At 43.2% G+C, this 19,983-nt stretch overlaps 1 protein-coding gene across 1 annotated transcript in view; it reads left to right on the forward strand.

Annotated features, from left to right (window-relative positions):
- dync1h1 (dynein, cytoplasmic 1, heavy chain 1) overlaps positions 1-19,983 on the forward strand; it is a 28,018-nt gene that overhangs the window by 2,348 nt on the left and 5,687 nt on the right. Inside the window, exons 5-60 of the mRNA XM_022198972.2 lie at positions 7-193; positions 300-571; positions 697-924; positions 1,080-1,733; positions 1,831-2,253; positions 2,365-2,544; positions 2,629-2,778; positions 2,888-3,034; positions 3,223-3,363; positions 3,561-3,737; positions 3,906-4,016; positions 4,139-4,258; positions 4,404-4,643; positions 4,794-4,949; positions 5,189-5,302; positions 5,411-5,521; positions 5,619-5,828; positions 5,976-6,122; positions 6,234-6,400; positions 6,624-6,797; positions 6,963-7,317; positions 7,428-7,622; positions 7,709-7,991; positions 8,094-8,194; positions 8,312-8,471; positions 8,812-9,052; positions 9,160-9,343; positions 9,481-9,932; positions 10,035-10,191; positions 10,295-10,519; positions 10,610-10,840; positions 10,969-11,109; positions 11,236-11,469; positions 11,700-11,906; positions 12,006-12,127; positions 13,059-13,224; positions 13,336-13,499; positions 13,611-13,740; positions 13,858-13,991; positions 14,110-14,224; positions 14,316-14,477; positions 14,646-14,860; positions 14,963-15,167; positions 15,358-15,531; positions 15,641-15,760; positions 15,913-16,033; positions 16,222-16,417; positions 17,150-17,267; positions 17,354-17,569; positions 17,662-17,874; positions 18,248-18,375; positions 18,490-18,643; positions 18,761-18,907; positions 19,102-19,252; positions 19,363-19,616; positions 19,781-19,915. Of these exons, the coding sequence (XP_022054664.1) occupies positions 7-193; positions 300-571; positions 697-924; positions 1,080-1,733; positions 1,831-2,253; positions 2,365-2,544; positions 2,629-2,778; positions 2,888-3,034; positions 3,223-3,363; positions 3,561-3,737; positions 3,906-4,016; positions 4,139-4,258; positions 4,404-4,643; positions 4,794-4,949; positions 5,189-5,302; positions 5,411-5,521; positions 5,619-5,828; positions 5,976-6,122; positions 6,234-6,400; positions 6,624-6,797; positions 6,963-7,317; positions 7,428-7,622; positions 7,709-7,991; positions 8,094-8,194; positions 8,312-8,471; positions 8,812-9,052; positions 9,160-9,343; positions 9,481-9,932; positions 10,035-10,191; positions 10,295-10,519; positions 10,610-10,840; positions 10,969-11,109; positions 11,236-11,469; positions 11,700-11,906; positions 12,006-12,127; positions 13,059-13,224; positions 13,336-13,499; positions 13,611-13,740; positions 13,858-13,991; positions 14,110-14,224; positions 14,316-14,477; positions 14,646-14,860; positions 14,963-15,167; positions 15,358-15,531; positions 15,641-15,760; positions 15,913-16,033; positions 16,222-16,417; positions 17,150-17,267; positions 17,354-17,569; positions 17,662-17,874; positions 18,248-18,375; positions 18,490-18,643; positions 18,761-18,907; positions 19,102-19,252; positions 19,363-19,616; positions 19,781-19,915 (10,815 nt within the window). The remainder of the gene's footprint in view (positions 1-6; positions 194-299; positions 572-696; positions 925-1,079; positions 1,734-1,830; positions 2,254-2,364; positions 2,545-2,628; positions 2,779-2,887; positions 3,035-3,222; positions 3,364-3,560; positions 3,738-3,905; positions 4,017-4,138; positions 4,259-4,403; positions 4,644-4,793; positions 4,950-5,188; positions 5,303-5,410; positions 5,522-5,618; positions 5,829-5,975; positions 6,123-6,233; positions 6,401-6,623; positions 6,798-6,962; positions 7,318-7,427; positions 7,623-7,708; positions 7,992-8,093; positions 8,195-8,311; positions 8,472-8,811; positions 9,053-9,159; positions 9,344-9,480; positions 9,933-10,034; positions 10,192-10,294; positions 10,520-10,609; positions 10,841-10,968; positions 11,110-11,235; positions 11,470-11,699; positions 11,907-12,005; positions 12,128-13,058; positions 13,225-13,335; positions 13,500-13,610; positions 13,741-13,857; positions 13,992-14,109; positions 14,225-14,315; positions 14,478-14,645; positions 14,861-14,962; positions 15,168-15,357; positions 15,532-15,640; positions 15,761-15,912; positions 16,034-16,221; positions 16,418-17,149; positions 17,268-17,353; positions 17,570-17,661; positions 17,875-18,247; positions 18,376-18,489; positions 18,644-18,760; positions 18,908-19,101; positions 19,253-19,362; positions 19,617-19,780; positions 19,916-19,983) is intronic.

The following is a 19,983-nucleotide window of genomic DNA, read 5'->3' on the forward strand; positions in this document are numbered from 1 at the left end:
ATCCAGGTGACAAAGCTCGATCGTGACCCAGCCTCTGGCACAGCCTTACAGGAGATCAGTTTCTGGTTGAATCTGGAGAGAGCCCTCAACAGGATCCAAGAGAAGAGAGAAAGCCCTGAGGTTCTGCTTACACTGGACATCCTCAAACATGGCAAACGTTTCCATGCTACTGTCAGTTTTGACACTGACACTGGTGAGTGAAAACCTGTTAAAACACAATTTTTACTCTTTTAATTTGCAATAGTTTTGTTAAAGTAGTGAAATCTGAGTAAATGTTGATTTTTCTCTACTCCTCACAGGTCTGAAGCAGGCAGTGGAAACGGTCAATGACTACAATCCTTTGATGAAGGACTTCCCTCTCAATGACCTGCTTTCTGCCTCAGAGCTTGATAAGATCCGCCAAGCCCTGATGGCTATATTTACTCATCTTAAAAAGATTCGGAATACCAAGTATCCCATCCAGAGAGCACTCCGTCTGGTGGAGGCCATCTCCAGGGACTTGAGCTCACAGCTCCTAAAGGTGTTGGGTACCAGGAAGCTCATGCATGTTGCCTATGAAGAATTCGAAAAGGTCAGTGTAGTAGGATTTCCAGCATAATCTGAAACCTGTTGGGATTTCTATTCAGAAATATGCACTTACTTCAGCTACTCAGAATATCATGTGTTTCTAAATGTCCTTTTATCTTCTGTTTGCAGGTGATGGTAGCTTGCTTTGAGGTATTCCAGACCTGGGAGGATGAGTATGAGAAACTGCAGGTGCTTCTGAGGGACATTGTGAAGAGGAAGAGAGAAGAGAACCTGAAGATGGTGTGGCGTCTGAGCCCTGCCCACAGGAAACTCCAGTCTCGTCTGGACCACATGAGGCGTTTCAGAAGGCAGCATGAGCAGCTGAGGGCTGTCATCGTCCGTGTGCTGAGGCCTCAGGTAACATACCATCAGCATCTGTAATGGTCCTGTTTGAACTGACAACAAGTCAAGCTGTTATTTTCTTATTTTTCAACCAGTTTTGTTCTTTTGTTTGAATTCCCAGAAAGCAGGATTTCATATTTGGCTTTGTTGAAAAAACTTTTTGTCTTCAGGTATCTGCAGTGCCACAGCACGCCCCTGGAGAGACAGTCGAGCCTCAAGACATGAAGGTAGCTGGAGTCCTCTTTGATGCTGCTGATGCAAATGCTATCGAGGAGGTCAACCTGGCATATGAGAATGTCAAAGAGGTCGATGGCCTGGATGTGTCTAAGGAAGGCATGGAAGCCTGGGAAGCTGCCATGAAGCGCTACGATGAACGCATTGACCGCGTGGAGACCCGTATCACTGCCCGCCTACGTGATCAGCTGGGAACCGCCAAGAACGCCAACGAGATGTTCCGCATCTTCTCCCGCTTCAATGCTCTCTTCGTTCGCCCCCACATCCGCGGTGCCATTCGGGAGTACCAGACACAGCTCATCCAGCGTGTGAAAGATGACATTGAGTCACTGCATGACAAGTTCAAAGTGCAGTATCCTCAGAGCCAGGCCTGTAAGATGAGCCACGTCCGTGACCTGCCACCTGTGTCTGGCTCCATCATATGGGCCAAGCAGATCGACCGCCAGCTGACTGCGTACATGAAGAGAGTGGAGGATGTTCTGGGAAAAGGCTGGGAGAACCATGTGGAGGGGCTGAAGCTGAAGCAGGACGGAGATAGCTTCAGGGCCAAACTCAATACTCAAGAGATATTTGATGACTGGGCTCGCAAGGTACAGACCAAACTAGTTTTTACTCAACATTTGCTTGTTTTTGCTTTTTATGAATTGCTATTTCCTAAATATTTGTCATCACTCTCTTGTAAATCAGGTGCAGCAGCGTAACCTTGGTGTGTCTGGACGGATCTTCACCATCGAGAATACCCGTGCCCGTGGAAGAACAGGAAACATGCTCAAGCTTAAAGTCAACTTCCTGCCAGAGATCATCACCTTGTCTAAAGAGGTCCGCAACCTCAAGTGGCTGAGCTTCCGTGTTCCCTTGGCCATCGTCAACAAAGCCCACCAAGCCAATCAGCTGTACCCATTTGCCATCTCTTTGATCGAGAGCGTGCGCACCTATGAGCGTACATGTGAGAAAGTGGAGGAGAGGTCCTCTATCTCTCTGCTTGTGGCTGGGCTCAAGAAAGAGGTTCAAGTTCTCATCACTGAAGGCATCACTCTGGTCTGGGAGTCCTACAAGCTGGATCCTTATGTTCAGAGGCTGGCTGAGACTGTCTTCAACTTCCAGGAGAAGGTTAGAGGGGAGGAGCTGTCACCATTCAGTAGCTGCATACATCCTGCATGAACACAGACTCCAAACTCGCATTTAAGTCTTCAGTGTTTAACCAATTGTTGCTCTTCCTAGGTGGATGACCTCTTACTGATTGAGGAGAAAATAGATTTAGAGGTCCGCTCTCTGGACACTTGCATGTTTGACCACAAGACATTCTCTGACATCCTCAACCGTGTCCAGAAAGCTGTGGATGACCTCAATCTGCATTCTTATTCCAACTTGCCCATCTGGGTCAACAAGCTTGACATCGAGGTTGGTACCATGAAATAGCCTGGATACATATAGTTGTGTGACTTTTGTAAGCTGAAATGACCAATATTGTTGATGTTCTCTTAGATTGAACGTATCCTTGGAGTGCGACTTCAGGCTGGTCTAAAGGCCTGGACCCAGGTGCTCCGTGGCCAGGTGGAGGACAAAGCTGATGTGGACATGGACACTGAGGCTCCACAAGTCAGCCACAAACCTGGAGGGGAGCCCAAGATCAAGGTAGCCGCTGTGTTGCCGTATTACACATTTTAAATCGATGTTACATTACAAACCTTGTGGAAACTTTTTGTTTCTAAAGACAGCTGACTATGTTGTTTGTTTATTCCAGAATGTCATCCATGAGCTGAGGATCACTAACCAGGTGATCTACTTAAACCCGCCAATTGAAGACTGCCGCTACAAACTCTACCAGGAGATGTTTGCTTGGAAGATGGTCATTCTTTCTCTGCCCAGGATTCAGAGCCAGAGATACCAGGTAGGGACTTTAAAAACAGCTGAGAAATATCTGTGGTTAAGTAAACATGTGGGTGCAAATTTCTTCTCATTTAAAATCATTATATGTAAAATTGTTTGGTCTTTTTTTTTTTTTTTTTAGCCAAGTCATGGCATTTGGATGTTGTGTAGTGTAGCTTTTATCTAAGCCTGTCTGTTCTGCCTCATTAGGTGGGTGTCCACTACGAACTTTCAGAGGAGGAGAAGTTCTACCGTAACGCTCTGACCAGGATGCCAGATGGTCCTGCAGCCTTAGAAGAGGCCTATAATGCAGTGGAAGACATCGTCAATGAGGTGGAGCAGTATGTTAAGGTAAGAGCCATCTTGTTTTAACATCAGCTGTTTTACTGCCGATTGACAATTATGACAATTGACTACTATGTGTTTTTATTCACCCCTGTCTCATTTACTGTCTTTAGCTTATATCATCAGTTTAGATATACATCATCATATATATATATATTACTCCAATTGTATTAATTAACTTTCTCTTTGTTTCCCGTGTCCAGGTGTGGCTGCAGTACCAGTGCTTGTGGGACATGCAAGCTGAAAACATCTACAACCGTCTTGGTGAAGACCTCACTAAGTGGCAGGCTCTGCTGGTCCAGATCCGCAAAGCGCGTGGAACCTTCGACAACGCTGAGACTCGGAAAGAGTTTGGACCTGTGGTCATCGATTATGGCAAGGTAGTAATGACTGACAGTTCTAGGTGTTAAAATGATTACATAATGCTGCGTCTTAATAAATACAGAATTCATTTTAGTTCAAATCTTATACTGTTTGTTTTTTGGTCATTATTTTAAGGGGAGCAGTAGAACTCTTTGATAAGTGTTTGTATTTGCCCCTGATTACAGGTCCAGTCTAAAGTGAACCTGAAGTATGACTCTTGGCACAAAGAGGTGCTCAGCAAGTTTGGCCAGATGCTAGGTCAGAACATGCAGGACTTCCATGCCCAGATCTCTAAGGTAATGTACAGTTTGAAAAAGTAAATGTTTAACCTGTCTAGGTACACTGAAAGACACTCGTATGATAATGATTCTTCACAATAGTGTTTATCACTTACACACATTTTTCTGTTTCTCACCAGTCCCGTCAAGATCTTGAACAACATTCTGTGGACACTGCAAGCACCTCAGATGCCGTCAACTTCATTACATATGTCCAGACCCTGAAGCGCAAGATCAAGCAGTTTGAGAAAAATGTTGACGTAAGTACTTACAACATTCTGTATCCTCGCCTTTACCTTCCCTCATTGTTTAATAAAAATAGCTTCTCCTAGTTGAAAATAATGATTTAAACACTTTTCAATCTGATTCGTTCTTTTTTTTTTTTTTTTTTTTTTTTTACCATAGTTGTTCCGCAATGGACAACGTTTGCTGGAGAAGCAAAGGTTCCAGTTCCCTCCTTCTTGGCTCTACATTGACAACATTGAAGGTGAATGGGGTGCGTTCAGCGACATAATGAAGCGCAAAGACACTGCTATCCAGCAGCAAGTGGCCAACCTGCAGATGAAGATTGTCCAAGAGGACAAAGCAGTGGAAAACCGCACAACTGACTTGCTCAATGACTGGGAAAAGACCAAACCAGTCGCTGTAAGAAATACTGAGTTATCCTATTAAATTTAAAATGCATTACAATCACATCTAAATGTAACTCACAATTTTTGAATGCATAATTCTGTATTAATTTACTGCTAAGATGAAAGCAAATTAAGAAATCTAACATACAACCTGTTCCATTAGGGTAACCTGCGTCCTGAGGAGGCCCTCCAGTCTCTCACCATCTATGAAGGCAACTTTGGCCGTCTGAAGGTTGAAAGGGAGAAGTGTGCCCGGGCCAAAGAGGCCCTGGAGCTCACTGACACTGGTCTGCTCAGTGGCAGTGAAGAGAGGGTGCAGGTAATGACTGCGTACATTTACAGAAATGTTTTTAGTTCTCGACTGAAGATTAATTATAATAATATATTAAATATACTGGTCAGACACCGATTTGGAATATCATTGTCTTTTAACCCATTACACATGAGTTATATATCCTACCTCTGTCTTTTTATACATATTTACAAACTAAAACAATCTTTTTGAAAAGATGCCCTTCATTTACGGTAAATCATTTCTGTCTCTGTGGTGACTTGCAGGTGGCCTTGGAGGAGCTGCATGACCTGAAAGAGGTGTGGTCTGAGCTGTCGAAGGTCTGGGAGCAGATCGACCAGATGAAAGAGCAGCCATGGGTTTCTGTACAGCCTCGCAAGGTATTAAAAGCACAGTAATACCGTTCTGTCAAATTTACATCGTTCTGTACCGTACTATACTTGTTAAATTCTGCATAAAATATGACTCTTTGTATTTTGTATTTGTAGCTTCGTCAGAGTCTGGATGCTCTTCTGAACCAGCTGAAGAACTTCCAAGCAAGACTGAGACAGTACGCTTCCTATGAGTACGTTCAGAGGCTGCTTAAAGGATACTTAAAGGTCAGTAAACTAGTTGGTCTACTAAGCCCAAGTTGGGACTCGGCAAGAAAAATAGAATGCGTTTTAAATTCTCCGTCTTTTCTTTTTCTCTTTCAAGGTGAACATGTTGGTGATTGAGCTCAAATCAGAGGCTCTGAAAGACCGTCACTGGAAGCAGCTGATGAAGCGCTTGCATGTGAACTGGGTCCTATCAGAGCTGACTCTCGGACAGATCTGGGATGTGGATCTGCAGAAGAATGAGATGGTGGTGAAGGATGTTCTCCTTGTAGCTCAGGGAGAGATGGCTTTAGAGGAGTTCCTTAAACAGGTGAGGAGGGAGAGTCCACAAAAGAGGAGTAACTTATATTTGTAGCTGTAAAGCTTTAAAACTAAATTATTATAAACCACTCTCTGGTTTGTAGACTTGAGCAAAAATTATTATTATTTTAAATCGATTTATTGTTTTGGTTTTCAGATCCGTGAAGTGTGGAACTCGTATGAGCTCGACCTGGTGAACTACCAGAACAAGTGTCGTCTGATTAGAGGCTGGGATGACCTCTTCAACAAGGTCAAAGAACACATTAACAGTGTGTCTGCAATGAAGTTGTCTCCTTACTACAAGGTAAACGGAATTACACCTTCTACCCATTAAGACAGTAGTTTCATAATTTTCAAATACATCGGTTTTTCAGAACGGCATCAACACCGTGCTTGTCTCCCTTTTTTCTCCTAGGTGTTTGAGGAAGATGCTCTGAGTTGGGAAGACAAGCTGAATCGCATCATGGCTCTGTTTGATGTTTGGATTGATGTCCAGCGTCGCTGGGTCTATCTGGAAGGCATCTTTACAGGCAGTGCTGACATCAAACATCTGCTGCCTGTTGAAACCCAGAGATTCCAGAGGTAAATGGTGGTGCTTTATTTCAGCACATTGAGATTTCATTGTAAATTTCAGCAATTATGCCAGAACTTATAGGATATGTTTTTTTTGTAAATAAAACAAGCCACTTTCAAAAATCAATACCAACTGTATATATATTGGCACATTCATGTTTACTCCCATTCACTACAGTAACTATTTTTTTGCTATATCATATTGTAATCTGTCTCTTTGTCTTCATTCCAGTATCAGCACAGAGTTCTTGGCACTGATGAAGAAGGTGACAAAGTCTCCCTTAGTGATGGATGTGCTGAACATACAGGGAGTGCAGAGGTCCCTGGAGAGACTGGCTGACCTTCTGGGAAAAATCCAGAAAGCCCTTGGAGAATACCTAGAAAGAGAGAGATCCTCATTCCCCAGGTATGAAGATTATTCAGAGGCACATCAGGCAGGGGAACAAATATATATTGCTAATAAGCATTTTTATAATCAAATTTAGAAGCTATGTTATGTCGAATATGTGGCTGATTTAAGCATTTATTTATTGAGTAATACCATTTGTCCTATCACTCTCGTTATTGAAAGGTTCTACTTCGTGGGAGATGAGGATCTGCTTGAGATTATTGGCAACAGCAAGAATGTAGCCAAACTCCAGAAGCACTTCAAAAAGATGTTCGCTGGCGTCTCCAGCATCCTACTTAATGAGGACAACACTGTGGTGTTGGGAATCTCCTCACGTGAGGGTGAGGAGATCCTCTACAAGACACCAGTCTCCATCACAGAGCACCCGAAGATCAACGAGTGGCTGACCCTGGTGGAGAAAGAAATGAGAGTGACACTGGCCAAGCTGCTAGCTGAGTCTGTCACAGAGGTGACGTCCTTCAACAAGGGCACCACTGTTGACTTGAGCCAGTACATCAACTGGATCGATCGTTACCAGGTTGGGACTTAGAGCATTAATTCTGCAGTCAATTCATTATACAATGCTATTTTGGATGTTCAAATCCAGCATTGTGCTACTGTCGCTTTCTCTCTGCCCTTGCTCCTCAGGCACAGCTGGTGGTCCTGTCAACCCAGATTGCCTGGTCTGAGAACATCGAATCTGCCTTGACCACCATCTCTGGTGGTGGAGACATGTCACCCATGCAAGAAGTGTTGTCAAACGTGGAAGCTACCCTCAATGTGTTGGCTGACACTGTGCTCATGGAGCAGCCTCCACTCCGCAGGAGGAAACTGGAGCACCTGGTTAGAGAGAATTTTTTAAAGTATGCTTTTAAAAGTTTGTTGTACAATGAAAAATGTCTGACATCCATCTTTCAAATTATTCTTAGATCACCGAGCTGGTGCACCAGCGTGATGTGACCAGGACTCTGATCAAGAACAAGATTGACAACCCCAAGTCCTTTGAGTGGCTCAGTCAGATGCGCTTCTACTTTGACCCCAAGCAGACGGATGTCCTGCAACAGCTGTCCATTCAGATGGCCAATGCCAAGTTCAACTATGGTTTTGAGTACTTGGGTGTCCAGGATAAGCTTGTCCAGACCCCACTGACAGACCGTTGCTATCTCACCATGACGCAGGCTCTCGAGGCTCGTCTTGGTGGATCACCATTTGGTATGGAATCTGAATGTGATATTTTTTCTTGCAAGAAATGGAGAATTTGTTTATAAGAAACACATTAAAAGATAAACTGTGCTGAATTTATCCTCCGTCTAGGTCCTGCTGGCACAGGGAAGACCGAGTCAGTGAAGGCTCTTGGTCACCAGCTTGGCCGGTTTGTTCTGGTCTTCAACTGTGATGAGACTTTCGACTTCCAGGTACATAACTGTTTTCATATATACCAACATACCCAAAGAGATTAATAAAACAAATCACTTTTTTTCTTTTATTGATTATTAATGTGTCCTTGTTTTTGTTGAATCCTTCTTCCTTAGGCCATGGGTCGTATCTTCGTGGGTCTGTGCCAGGTAGGAGCCTGGGGCTGCTTTGACGAGTTCAATCGTCTAGAGGAGAGAATGCTGTCTGCTGTCTCACAGCAGGTCCAGTACATCCAGGTGGCTCTGAGGGAGCACAGCAACCCCAACAGAGACAGGAGTATGTATAATATGTGTGGGAACTGGCATGTCCTAGTATATAAAGCAGATGTCCTTTTAATGAAAATGTAAAAAGCATTTAATGGCTTTAAAAAACCCTTAACAAGAAATTAACTCCAGCTACACCTTATAAATAAATTTAAAAAACGCTAGTAATATCTGTAGATTTGGCATATTCACCATGATTTGGTGTTAGTGTGAGTTCAGCATATATTGCCCAGCATACTGTAGGTACATATCAAGTAAATACCAACTTGATATCTGCCATTGTATTCATCACCAGTTTATAAACTGTGCAGTGGGCTGTGTTGTAAACAACCCATCGTTTGTCTCCTTCCCAGGTGTGCCCGTTACTACAGAGCTCCTCAACAAGCAGGTGAAGGTGAGCCCAGATATGGCCATCTTCATCACCATGAACCCTGGATATGCTGGCCGTTCCAACCTGCCTGACAACCTGAAAAAGCTGTTCCGTAGCTTGGCCATGACAAAGCCTGACCGCCAGCTCATCGCACAGGTCATGCTCTACTCTCAAGGTTTCCGAACAGCTGAGATCCTCGCCAAGAAGATTGTACCTTTCTTCAAGTACGTGTTCTGTTTATCTAATAAGTTTATATGAAAGAGTTTTTTTTTTTTTTGTTTGTTTTTTTAATAGAAATCTTCTCTAATTTAATCTCTTGCCTCTATTTCAGACTTTGCGATGAGCAGCTGTCATCCCAGAGCCATTATGACTTCGGTCTCCGAGCACTCAAGAGCGTGCTGATCAGTGCTGGCAATGTCAAGCGTGAGCGCATCCAGAAGATCAAAAGGGAGAAGCTTGAGCGTGGAGAGGATGTTGATGAGAATGAGATTGCTGAGAACCTTCCTGAACAGGAGGTATAAAAACTATAGACGCTTGGACTTCAAAGTCAAATTTCATTATTATTTAAAGCAAATTTTTGGCAGCTCAGGTAAATTTGTTTTTGAAAATTCGGGATTTTGGTCATTTCACTCAGTTGTTCCATTTACTTTAGATCCTGATCCAGAGTGTGTGTGAAACCATGGTCCCCAAGCTGGTGGCGGAGGACATCCCTCTGCTGTTCAGCCTGCTGTCAGACGTCTTCCCTGGAGTTCAGTACCACCGTGGAGAGATGACTGCTCTGAGAGAGGAGCTGAAGAAGGTCTGTGCAGAGATGTACCTCACCTACGGAGACGGTGACGATGTCGGCAGCATGTGGGTGGAGAAGGTGCTGCAGCTGTACCAGATCACACAGATCAACCATGGTCTGATGATGGTGGGTCCTTCAGGAAGTGGAAAGACCATGGCATGGAGGGTGCTGCTCAAGGCTTTAGAGAGGCTGGAGGGTGTTGAGGGTGTGGCCCACATTATCGACCCCAAGGCCATCAGCAAAGACCACCTGTATGGAACCCTAGATCCCAACACCCGTGAATGGACGGATGGCTTGTTCACGCACATCCTCAGGAAGTGAGTTCACAATTTATTGATAGTTGTACTTTTTAAAGACATCTTGCAAAATATGACTATTTAAATACAATATTTGTAAAATATCTTTGCCTTGAATTTCAGAATCATTGACAATGTTCGAGGTGAACTGCAGAAGCGACAGTGGATCATCTTTGACGGTGACGTTGACCCAGAGTGGGTTGAAAATCTTAACTCAGTCCTGGACGACAACAAGCTGCTCACCTTGCCAAATGGAGAGCGTCTCAGCTTACCACCAAATGTAAGAGCACATCACTTCAAATACAGTTGTCTGTTTTTGTCTTTTTATAGTCTGAGAAGCATGTTTGTATTTACCGAGGTTTTTTTTTTTTCTTGCTGTCCAGGTGCGTGTAATGTTTGAAGTACAGGACCTGAAGTACGCCACACTGGCCACTGTGTCCCGCTGTGGTATGGTCTGGTTCAGTGAGGATGTCCTCAGCACTGACATGATCTTCAACAACTTCCTGGCTCGCATTCGCAGCATCCCACTGGATGAGGGAGAAGATGAAGCTCAGCGCAAGAGGAAAGGCATAGAGGATGAGGATGAGGCTGCTTCACCGATGCTGCAGGTATTAAAGGGCATAAAATACACTTAAAAATGCACAAGAATAGTTACATATTTATTCTTTACTCATGTTCGACTGTGTGCTTTAATCTAGATCCAGAGAGATGTTGCAGCGATCCTGCAGCCATATTTCACCTCCACAGGCCTCGTCATCAAGGCCTTGGAGCACGCCTCAAAGATGGAGCACATCATGGACTTTACCCGCCTGCGCTGTTTGGGTTCACTGTGTTCAATGCTGCACCAGGCCTGCCGTAATGTGGCTCTCTACAACAATAACCACCCTGACTTCCCCATGCCCATCGATCAGCTAGAGAGATACATGCAGGTAATGTTCTACCCTCCACTCTTTATACAATTAAAACACATACATGATTGTTTTTGGCTACAGCAACTTAATCACTGCAAAAATAGATGCATTTTTTCTTAAAACTGAATTGTTGTATTTTTCTACAGAGGTATTTGATCTACGCTGTGCTCTGGTCTTTCTCTGGTGATGGACGGTTGAAGATGAGAGCCGAACTTGGAGAATACATCCGCCGCATTACCACCGTTCCCCTCCCTTCTGCTCCCAATGTCCCCATCATTGACTATGAGGTACAACCTCTTTTTATTAAATGATGCAGTTGTGATTCTCTTTATCTGCTGTCTCTGAAAGAAAACCAAAACTGCTTCACTCTTGTGTTGTCAGAATAACTATTATATTGTCTTATTCGTGTTTAGGTGTGCATCTCTGGTGAATGGCAGTCCTGGCAGGGCAAGGTGCCACAGATTGAAGTTGAAACCCACAAGGTGGCATCTCCAGATGTTGTGGTTCCGACCCTGGACACTGTTCGTCATGAGGCTTTGCTTTACACATGGCTGGCAGAGCACAAACCACTGGTACTGTGCGGACCCCCTGGCTCTGGAAAGACTATGACCTTGTTCAGTGCCCTCAGAGCTTTGCCTGATATGGAGGTGAGAGACTAGACTGAAGGAATTTTAACACTGATAAATCAGTCCTTAAAACTTCAACCCATCAGCTGCAAACTGACTTTGAAACTGGTTTGTTATCCTTATGCATGAATTTTTTTGTGCCAAGCATCTGTAATATTTTATGTACTGCTCTATGTATGAAAATGAATAAACTAATTAAATATCAAGAAGACATTATTTAATTGAACATTTCTTCTACTGCTTTCTGCTAGGTTGTTGGTCTGAACTTCTCCAGTGCCACCACCCCAGAACTGCTGCTGAAAACGTTTGACCACTACTGTGAGTACCGCCGTACTCCTAATGGTGTGGTCCTCGCCCCTGTGCAGCTGGGCAAATGGCTGGTGTTGTTCTGTGATGAAATCAATCTGCCAGACATGGACAAGTACGGCACTCAGAGAGTCATCTCTTTCCTCAGACAGGTATGGTACACTGTTGGCAAACAGACGCAACCTTGAACACGACTGTTTTATATTTTAATGTTCGCAAAGTAAAATCATGGCTGTTTGAAATCCTTGCAGATGGTGGAACATGGAGGTTTCTACCGCACCTCAGACCAGACTTGGGTGAAACTGGAGAGGATCCAGTTTGTTGGAGCCTGTAATCCTCCCACTGACCCTGGCAGAAAGCCACTCACACACAGGTACAGCACTCAGATTTTACACCTGGTTATAGCTGTAACATTTCCACTAACACCATGTTTAACACAAAGCAAATGGAATATTTTAAATGGAAAAGCAAAACATGGTACATGACAAATCCCAATAATGACTTTAGTTGTCTATAAAGCATTTAATAAATCGTTGCCATCTAACTTACAACAATTGTTTATTCAAAGAGTTAATGCTCATAATTTGAGAGGTTATGGAAAATTTAAACAGCCTCGTGCCAAAAATAATCGTAAACGTTTTTGTGTGTCTGTATGTGGAGTGCAACTTTGGAACAATTTGAAAACCCAGCACAAGCAATGCCATAATATTCACAGATTCAAATTATTATATAAAAACATGGTCTGGTCACAGTATAAAGAAAGTGGTTCTTAAATTGATATCAGTATTTTGTTGTACTTGTGTTATTGTGTACTTGTTTCCTTACCTTTGTTGGTATATTGTTCATTACCATTGTTGGTATTTTGTCCATCACCCTTACTGGGACAGTTCTTCTTTACCATTGTTGGTATTACATTTCTTACCATTGCTGGTATGTTATAGTTGTTGCAATGTATAAGTTGCCTATGGTAACAAAAAATATTCTAATACTTCTGTCACACACTTACCTAATATTTATCTGTACTTGTATTCTTGTTTTTTTGAGTTTTTTATGTTACAGAAATGAACAGGAAGCGACATTGATATTATGTTTATAATTTATGTAAAAGGGGGTGGGATTGAATAAGTTCGCTTCTTCCCATTCCCTTTCAGGCACTCTATATGGGCTATGTGAGCACATGTACTACCTATCCAGTTACTGTTGTGTAAATGATACCTGCATTGAAATTATGTTGTCTGAAAGTCATTGTCTGAAATAAACTATTAACTAACTAACTAACTAACTAACTTTTGTGCTCTTTCCAGGTTCCTGCGTCACGTTCCTGTGGTGTATGTGGACTATCCTGGTCCAGCCTCTCTCACCCAGATTTATGGCACCTTCAATCGTGCCATGCTGCGCCTTATCCCATCTCTACGAACTTATGCTGAACCTCTTACAGCTGCTATGGTTGAGTTCTACACCATGTCTCAGGTAAAAGAGATGATGAAATATCAATATAAAATACACATTTCATTGATTTCTTTGATTGTCTTTGTTACTAATGTGATTGTGTAACTAATTTCCAACTTTTTTCCTCTCTAGGAGCGGTTCACCCAGGACACACAACCTCACTACATCTACTCCCCCAGGGAGATGACCCGCTGGGTGAGGGGCATCTTTGAGGCCCTGCGACCTCTTGAGACACTTCCAGTCGAGGGACTCATCCGCATCTGGGCCCATGAGGCGCTCCGTCTCTTCCAAGATAGGTGAGTACTAGTTTCTGTTAGACTGAGGTTAATTAGTCACAGTGTCAGCTAAGTGGAGTAATTCTTTTATTAGATGACGTTTTAAGAATGATCATGTGGTTGGTTGTCCAGGCTGGTTGGTGATGAGGAGAGAAGGTGGACTGATGAAAACATTGACATGGTCGCTCTCAAGCACTTCCCCAACATCGATAAAGAGAAGGCTCTGAACAGGCCTATCCTCTACAGCAACTGGCTCTCCAAGGTAAATTAGAGATCTGCTTACCATACTGTGATTTCTGTTTCTGTAATATTTAAATAATGAGAATTTACTTCAAGTCATTTCCATTTTGACTGAGTTTCTTGAATTTTGTTCATACAGGACTATATCCCAGTGGAACAGGAGGAACTGAGGGACTATGTGAAGGCCCGTCTGAAGGTCTTCTATGAGGAGGAGCTGGACGTTCCTCTGGTGCTCTTTAACGAAGTGTTGGATCACGTCCTCAGAATTGACCGGTTCGTAACACCTTCTGAGTTATTTTTTTTGTTCTCTGTGCTGCTCTTTGATGCTTAGAATTTTAAATTTGAAATACTTGTTCTTGCATAAATTTCTAAAGTTCATGTCTTTCTTTAGAATCTTCCGTCAGCCTCAGGGCCATCTCCTGCTAATTGGAGTAAGTGGAGCAGGAAAGACTACCCTGTCTCGCTTTGTAGCCTGGATGAACGGACTTAGTGTCTATCAGATCAAGGTGGGTGCAGTAAATGTTAAGCAGGATTTGGACTTAAATTAATACATTTGTGTGTTTGTGTATTGAATTTTGTGACTCTGTGTTCTTTCAGGTACACAGGAAATACACTGGAGAGGACTTTGATGAAGATCTACGTACAGTGCTGCGTCGCTCAGGTTGCAAGAACGAGAAGATCGCCTTCATCATGGATGAATCCAATGTGCTGGATTCTGGTTTCCTTGAGAGAATGAACACACTGCTGGCCAACGGAGAGGTAACTTGCAGCCATCAAAGCTTATTGTGTGGTACCAGTTGCACCTTTTTGGTGTCCTAAAGTTTCTGAAATAAAGGAAAAAGCTTTCAGTTTTTGAGGTAACAAATGTTTTTGTGTGTGTACAATCTTTTTGTTCTTGTTATATTAATGTTACCCTGGTCTCTATAGGTTCCTGGGTTGTTTGAGGGAGATGAGTATGCCACTCTGATGACTCAATGTAAGGAGGGAGCCCAGAAAGAGGGCCTGATGCTCGACACTCACGAGGAGCTTTACAAATGGTTCACCAGCCAGGTTATCAGAAACCTCCATGTGGTTTTCACCATGAACCCCTCATCAGAAGGCCTGAAGGATAGGGCTGCCACATCTCCTGCCCTCTTCAACAGGTACCAAAGTCATAGTGAATGAACGTATTGTATTAGAGAAATATGAAACTGCATTGAAAGATGAGAGTTTCTGTGTTTACTGAAAACTGTCTTGTGTGTCAGATGCGTGTTGAACTGGTTTGGAGACTGGTCCACAGAGGCCCTTTATCAGGTGGGTAAGGAGTTCACCAGCAAGATGGATCTGGAGAAGCCCAACTACAAGGTGCCAGACTACATGCCCATCGTCTATGACAAACTGCCTCAGCCTCCATCTCACCGCGAGGCTATTGTCAATGGCTGTGTGTTTGTACATCAGACACTTCACCAGGTATGGATGTCTTCAAATTTGTCATTGTGTTAATTGTATAGTTTTCTTTAACAGAAATTGCACATTTGCAAGCTTTGTTTAAAACAGTGAATGCATTTAACATTTGTTAATGGGATGAGATGAACTTCATCGATCCCTCCCCGGGGAAAATCACATACCTTAAACAATGCTTGGTGTACAATCTTTACAGGCTAATAACCGCCTGGCCAAGCGTGGTGGTCACACTATGGCCATTACTCCTCGCCACTACCTCGACTTCATCAACCAGTATGCCAACTTGTTCAATGAGAAGCGCAGTGAGCTGGAGGAGCAGCAGATGCACCTCAATGTTGGTCTCCGCAAGATCAAGGAGACTGTCGATCAGGTAAAGTAATCTTCCATTTCCTTACAACATCTAATATTCTTGGTTCTTCCATTAATGTCGTTTTCATACAAGGTATCAAAACAGATAGCATTTATGACTATTTATCAAGGTGGAGGAACTTCGTCGTGACCTGAGAATCAAGAGCCAGGAGCTGGAGGCAAAGAATGCTGCTGCCAATGACAAGTTGAAAAAGATGGTCAAAGACCAACAGGAGGCTGAGAAGAAAAAGGTACACAGGAAGGAATTTTACACTATTAAAAACAGGAAATGACTTTGCTGTCATTTTGATAGCCATGATCCCTTTAGCCTGCATTACACAGGCCGTTTGGGTTTATTAGTACATTAGATTATAGTCCTATACTGTCACCACCCTGATTGCAGGTGATGAGCCAGGAGATCCAGGAGGCTGTGTACAAGCAGCAGGAGGTGATCAAGGACAAGCAGCTGAGAGTCCAACAGGACTTGGACCAGGTGGAGCCAGCTGTGATTGAGGCTCAGAATGGTACGGTGTTCATTTGTTGTCATAAAACCAGTACAGAAGTGTTTGTATATGTTGCAGTTGCACTTTACAGACTTTTGTTATTATACACAGGGCTTCAAGTTAACAATCTGATTTCTGCTTACACCCTCCCCTCATCACTGCCCATTTCCTTGTCATAATCTTCATCCTTGTTCACCTAATGTTGATAGCTGTTAAGTCCATTAAGAAGCAGCACCTGGTGGAGGTGCGTTCCATGGCCAATCCACCCGCAGCTGTGAAGCTGGCTCTGGAGTCCATTTGCTTGCTCCTGGGAGAGAGCACCACTGACTGGAAGCAGATTCGGTCCATCATCATGAGGGAAAACTTCATCCCTACTATTGTTAACTTCTCTGCTGAGGAGATCAGGTGAAATAAGAGAGAATTTGTTTTGCATTTGTTCACTAAAGAACTCTTTGTCTCTCTCTTTCTCTTTGGTCTTCCCCCATTTCTTCCCCTAAACCTCTCCTCTCCCCTCCTCTTACTGTGTCTTCATTTAAAACACATTCCTCCTACTGCTTAACTAGCGGTGAGTTCTATTAAGCGGCAGCATCTAGTAGAATTACGGACTATGACCAATCCCCCAGCTGCCGTCAAACTGGCCCTGGAGTCTATCTGCCTTATGCTTGGCGAGGAGACCAATGACTGGAAAAAAATCAGACAAGTTATTATCAGAGATAATTTCATCACCAGCATAGTCAACTTTTCCTCTGAGGAAATGAGGTACCAGTGTCAGAATGTCTGTTTTGTCTTCATCTAATGAAAGCAAAAATGATATCATGCAATCAGAAAGAATGGCACCTGTGATTTGTGCCTAATTTGAATTTTTTTTAACCAAGTTGATTTGGAATCACAAAATGAGCTGTGGTCATGACTACTATAGTTGTTTGTGGCCGTTGTCATGATATATTACAGTCTAGTTGGTAGTAATTTTACCCCTTCCCAACTCCAAACAAAATTTACACAATCATGTTGGTATCCCACAAAATCCTGTTTCATTCCCACTGATTTCAAATCATTCCGCCACATTCACATTGAAGTATTTGACTGTAAATATTACTGCTGTATTTCAACTTATCGGACTATTTCCACTATATCCAGCGACTCCATCCGTGAGAAGATGAAGAAGAACTACCTCTCCAACCCAAGCTACAACTATGACCAAGTCAACAGGGCATCTCTGGCCTGTGGACCTATGGTGAAATGGGCGATTGCTCAGGTACAGAAACCTAAACATTGAAATAAGGATAACAATTTGGTAAAAAGGGTGTTCATCTAATACAAACCTTGTTGTCACTCCTCTAGCTTAACTATGCTGACATGCTGAAGCGCGTGGAGCCTCTGCGTAATGAACTGCAGAAGCTGGAGGATGATGCCAAGGACAACAAGACAAAGGCTGAAGAAGTGGAGCAGATGATCAGAGACCTGGAGGCTAGCATTGCTCGCTACAAGGAGGAGTACGCTGTCCTTATCTCAGAGGCCCAGGCCATCAAGGCTGATCTGGCTGCAGTCGAGGCTAAGGTTAGTCATCAAACCTCTTTCTGGTTTCATTCATATTAGCGTTCTCAGGGCTGGTCTTAACATTTTCAATGTGTTTTATTGTCTCCTCTCAGGTCAATCGCAGCACAGCCCTGCTAAAGAGTTTGTCAGCTGAAAGAGAACGTTGGGAGAAGACCAGTGAGACATTCAAGAACCAGATGTCCACCATTGCAGGAGACTGTCTTCTCTCTGCAGCATTCATCACTTATGCTGGCTACTTTGAACAGCAGATGAGACAGAACTTGTTCACTACATGGTCTCATCACCTGCAACAGGCCAACATCCAGGTATTTAAGGATCTGATCAACATACCTACAAGTGTCGGCCTCGTTCATCTTTTAATACATATTTAAAACAATAGGTTTTGTAATCATTGATGCAAATATGAAAAGTACACCAAACCACATATCTATTGATGAAGAAGTCTTAGTGTGTTTAGATTTTTAACAAATTTTTGGGTACTTCATCAGTACCAGACCACACTGAGCATTTAATGTACTTTTGTTTTACCTAATCTTCAAATGGTGTTTCAAAGCACATCTTAGAGGGTTAACACATATCCTACCATATCCAAAAAAAATACATATTTTGAAATTTTCTTTTAATCTATTGCCAGAAGACATTATTCTGAACTCTTGCTGTCCTAACTTTCTCCCCTAGTTCCGTACGGATATTGCCAGAACTGAGTACCTGTCTAATGCAGATGAGAGGCTGCGCTGGCAAGCCAACTCCCTCCCAGCTGATGACCTCTGTACTGAAAACGCCATCATGCTCAAGCGGTTCAACAGGTCAGTGTCTTTCTTTAACTCAAGGAACACTAACCTATGCAGAATTTTGATGTTTGAGGCGTTACTATGAGCCTTAAGTTAAATAGTTCTTTCTCTGCATATTTGCCATTTTAGGTACCCACTAATCATTGATCCATCCGGCCAAGCCACAGAGTTCATAATGAATGAGTACAAAGACCGCAAGATCACCAGAACCAGCTTCCTGGATGATGCCTTCAGGAAGAATCTGGAGAGTGCACTGCGTTTCGGAAACCCACTGCTGGTCCAGGTAAGAGCGGCTACTTCACACTGCCAGCATTTGAACAGTAGTCAAACACATACGTTGCCTTAACTTTCATCGAGAACTTGTGTATTCATAGGTTCTTATTTTTCTTGTTTTCTTAAGGATGTAGAAAGCTATGACCCCATCCTAAACCCGGTGCTGAACAGAGAGGTCCGCAGGACTGGAGGTCGTGTCCTCATCACCCTCGGAGACCAGGACATCGATCTGTCACCTTCTTTCGTCATCTTCCTCTCCACACGAGACCCAACGGTAGGAAGACTCTATTTTATTTATTTCTCAGTATTAATTGATATATAAATAAGATCATTTGACATTATGCTCATTTTAACCAGTGCTGGTCAAGTAACAAAATGCTTAATTACTCTCCTCTTTAAATGTACAGAGCATGAAAATTATGGTACAAAAAGTTAATCTGTATCATATGGTGTCTCTTGTTTATGCAGGTTGAGTTCCCACCAGACTTGTGCTCTCGTGTCACATTTGTCAACTTCACTGTGACTCGCAGCAGCCTTCAGAGCCAGTGTCTCAACGAGGTCCTAAAGGCTGAGAGACCCGATGTAGATGAGAAACGTTCTGACCTCCTCAAACTGCAGGGTGAGAGAACAAAGCAGTTGCCCTAAAATAATGACAAAGTACAGGTGATAGAAAAAAGAGGTCAGTGAAATGATAAAGCCCTAAAATGACTCGACTCATCCCTCTTTCAGGTGAGTTTCAGCTCCGTCTTCGTCAGCTGGAAAAATCCCTGCTGCAGGCGCTCAATGAGGTCAAGGGTCGCATCCTTGATGACGACACCATCATCACCACACTGGAGAACTTGAAGAAGGAGGCAGCTGAGGTGACCAGGAAGGTGGAGGAGACGGATATCGTCATGGCTGAGGTGGAGGCAGTGTCACAGCAGTACCTGTCTCTGTCCTCTGCCTGCAGCAGCATCTACTTCACCATGGAGGCTCTCAACCAGGTCTGTAAACCTCTCACTTGTTCACAGAACTCTTTTTCCTCTTACTTCCTTCAAACATAAATGGATACTAAGCTAAGAACTCTGAATTTTAAGTACTATATGTTTTTGTTTGGAACAAGACGTGAAACATGAACATTGACAAACTGTTTTGTTTCTCCTTTCAGATGCACTTCCTCTACCAGTACTCTCTTCACTTTTTCCTGGACACATACCACACAGTGCTGTATGAGAACCCCAATCTCAAGAGCATTAGCGATCATTCACAGAGGCTGGCTCTCATCACCAAGGACCTCTTCCAGGTTTGAACTACATCTTTAGAAAATGAAGTCCTTGTTTTCTTTGGTATGAATGCAATAGACATGTGCTT

Source organism: Acanthochromis polyacanthus, chromosome 1 (assembly GCF_021347895.1).
Source record: "Acanthochromis polyacanthus isolate Apoly-LR-REF ecotype Palm Island chromosome 1, KAUST_Apoly_ChrSc, whole genome shotgun sequence".
In the NCBI taxonomy this organism is placed as follows: Eukaryota; Metazoa; Chordata; class Actinopteri; family Pomacentridae; genus Acanthochromis; species Acanthochromis polyacanthus.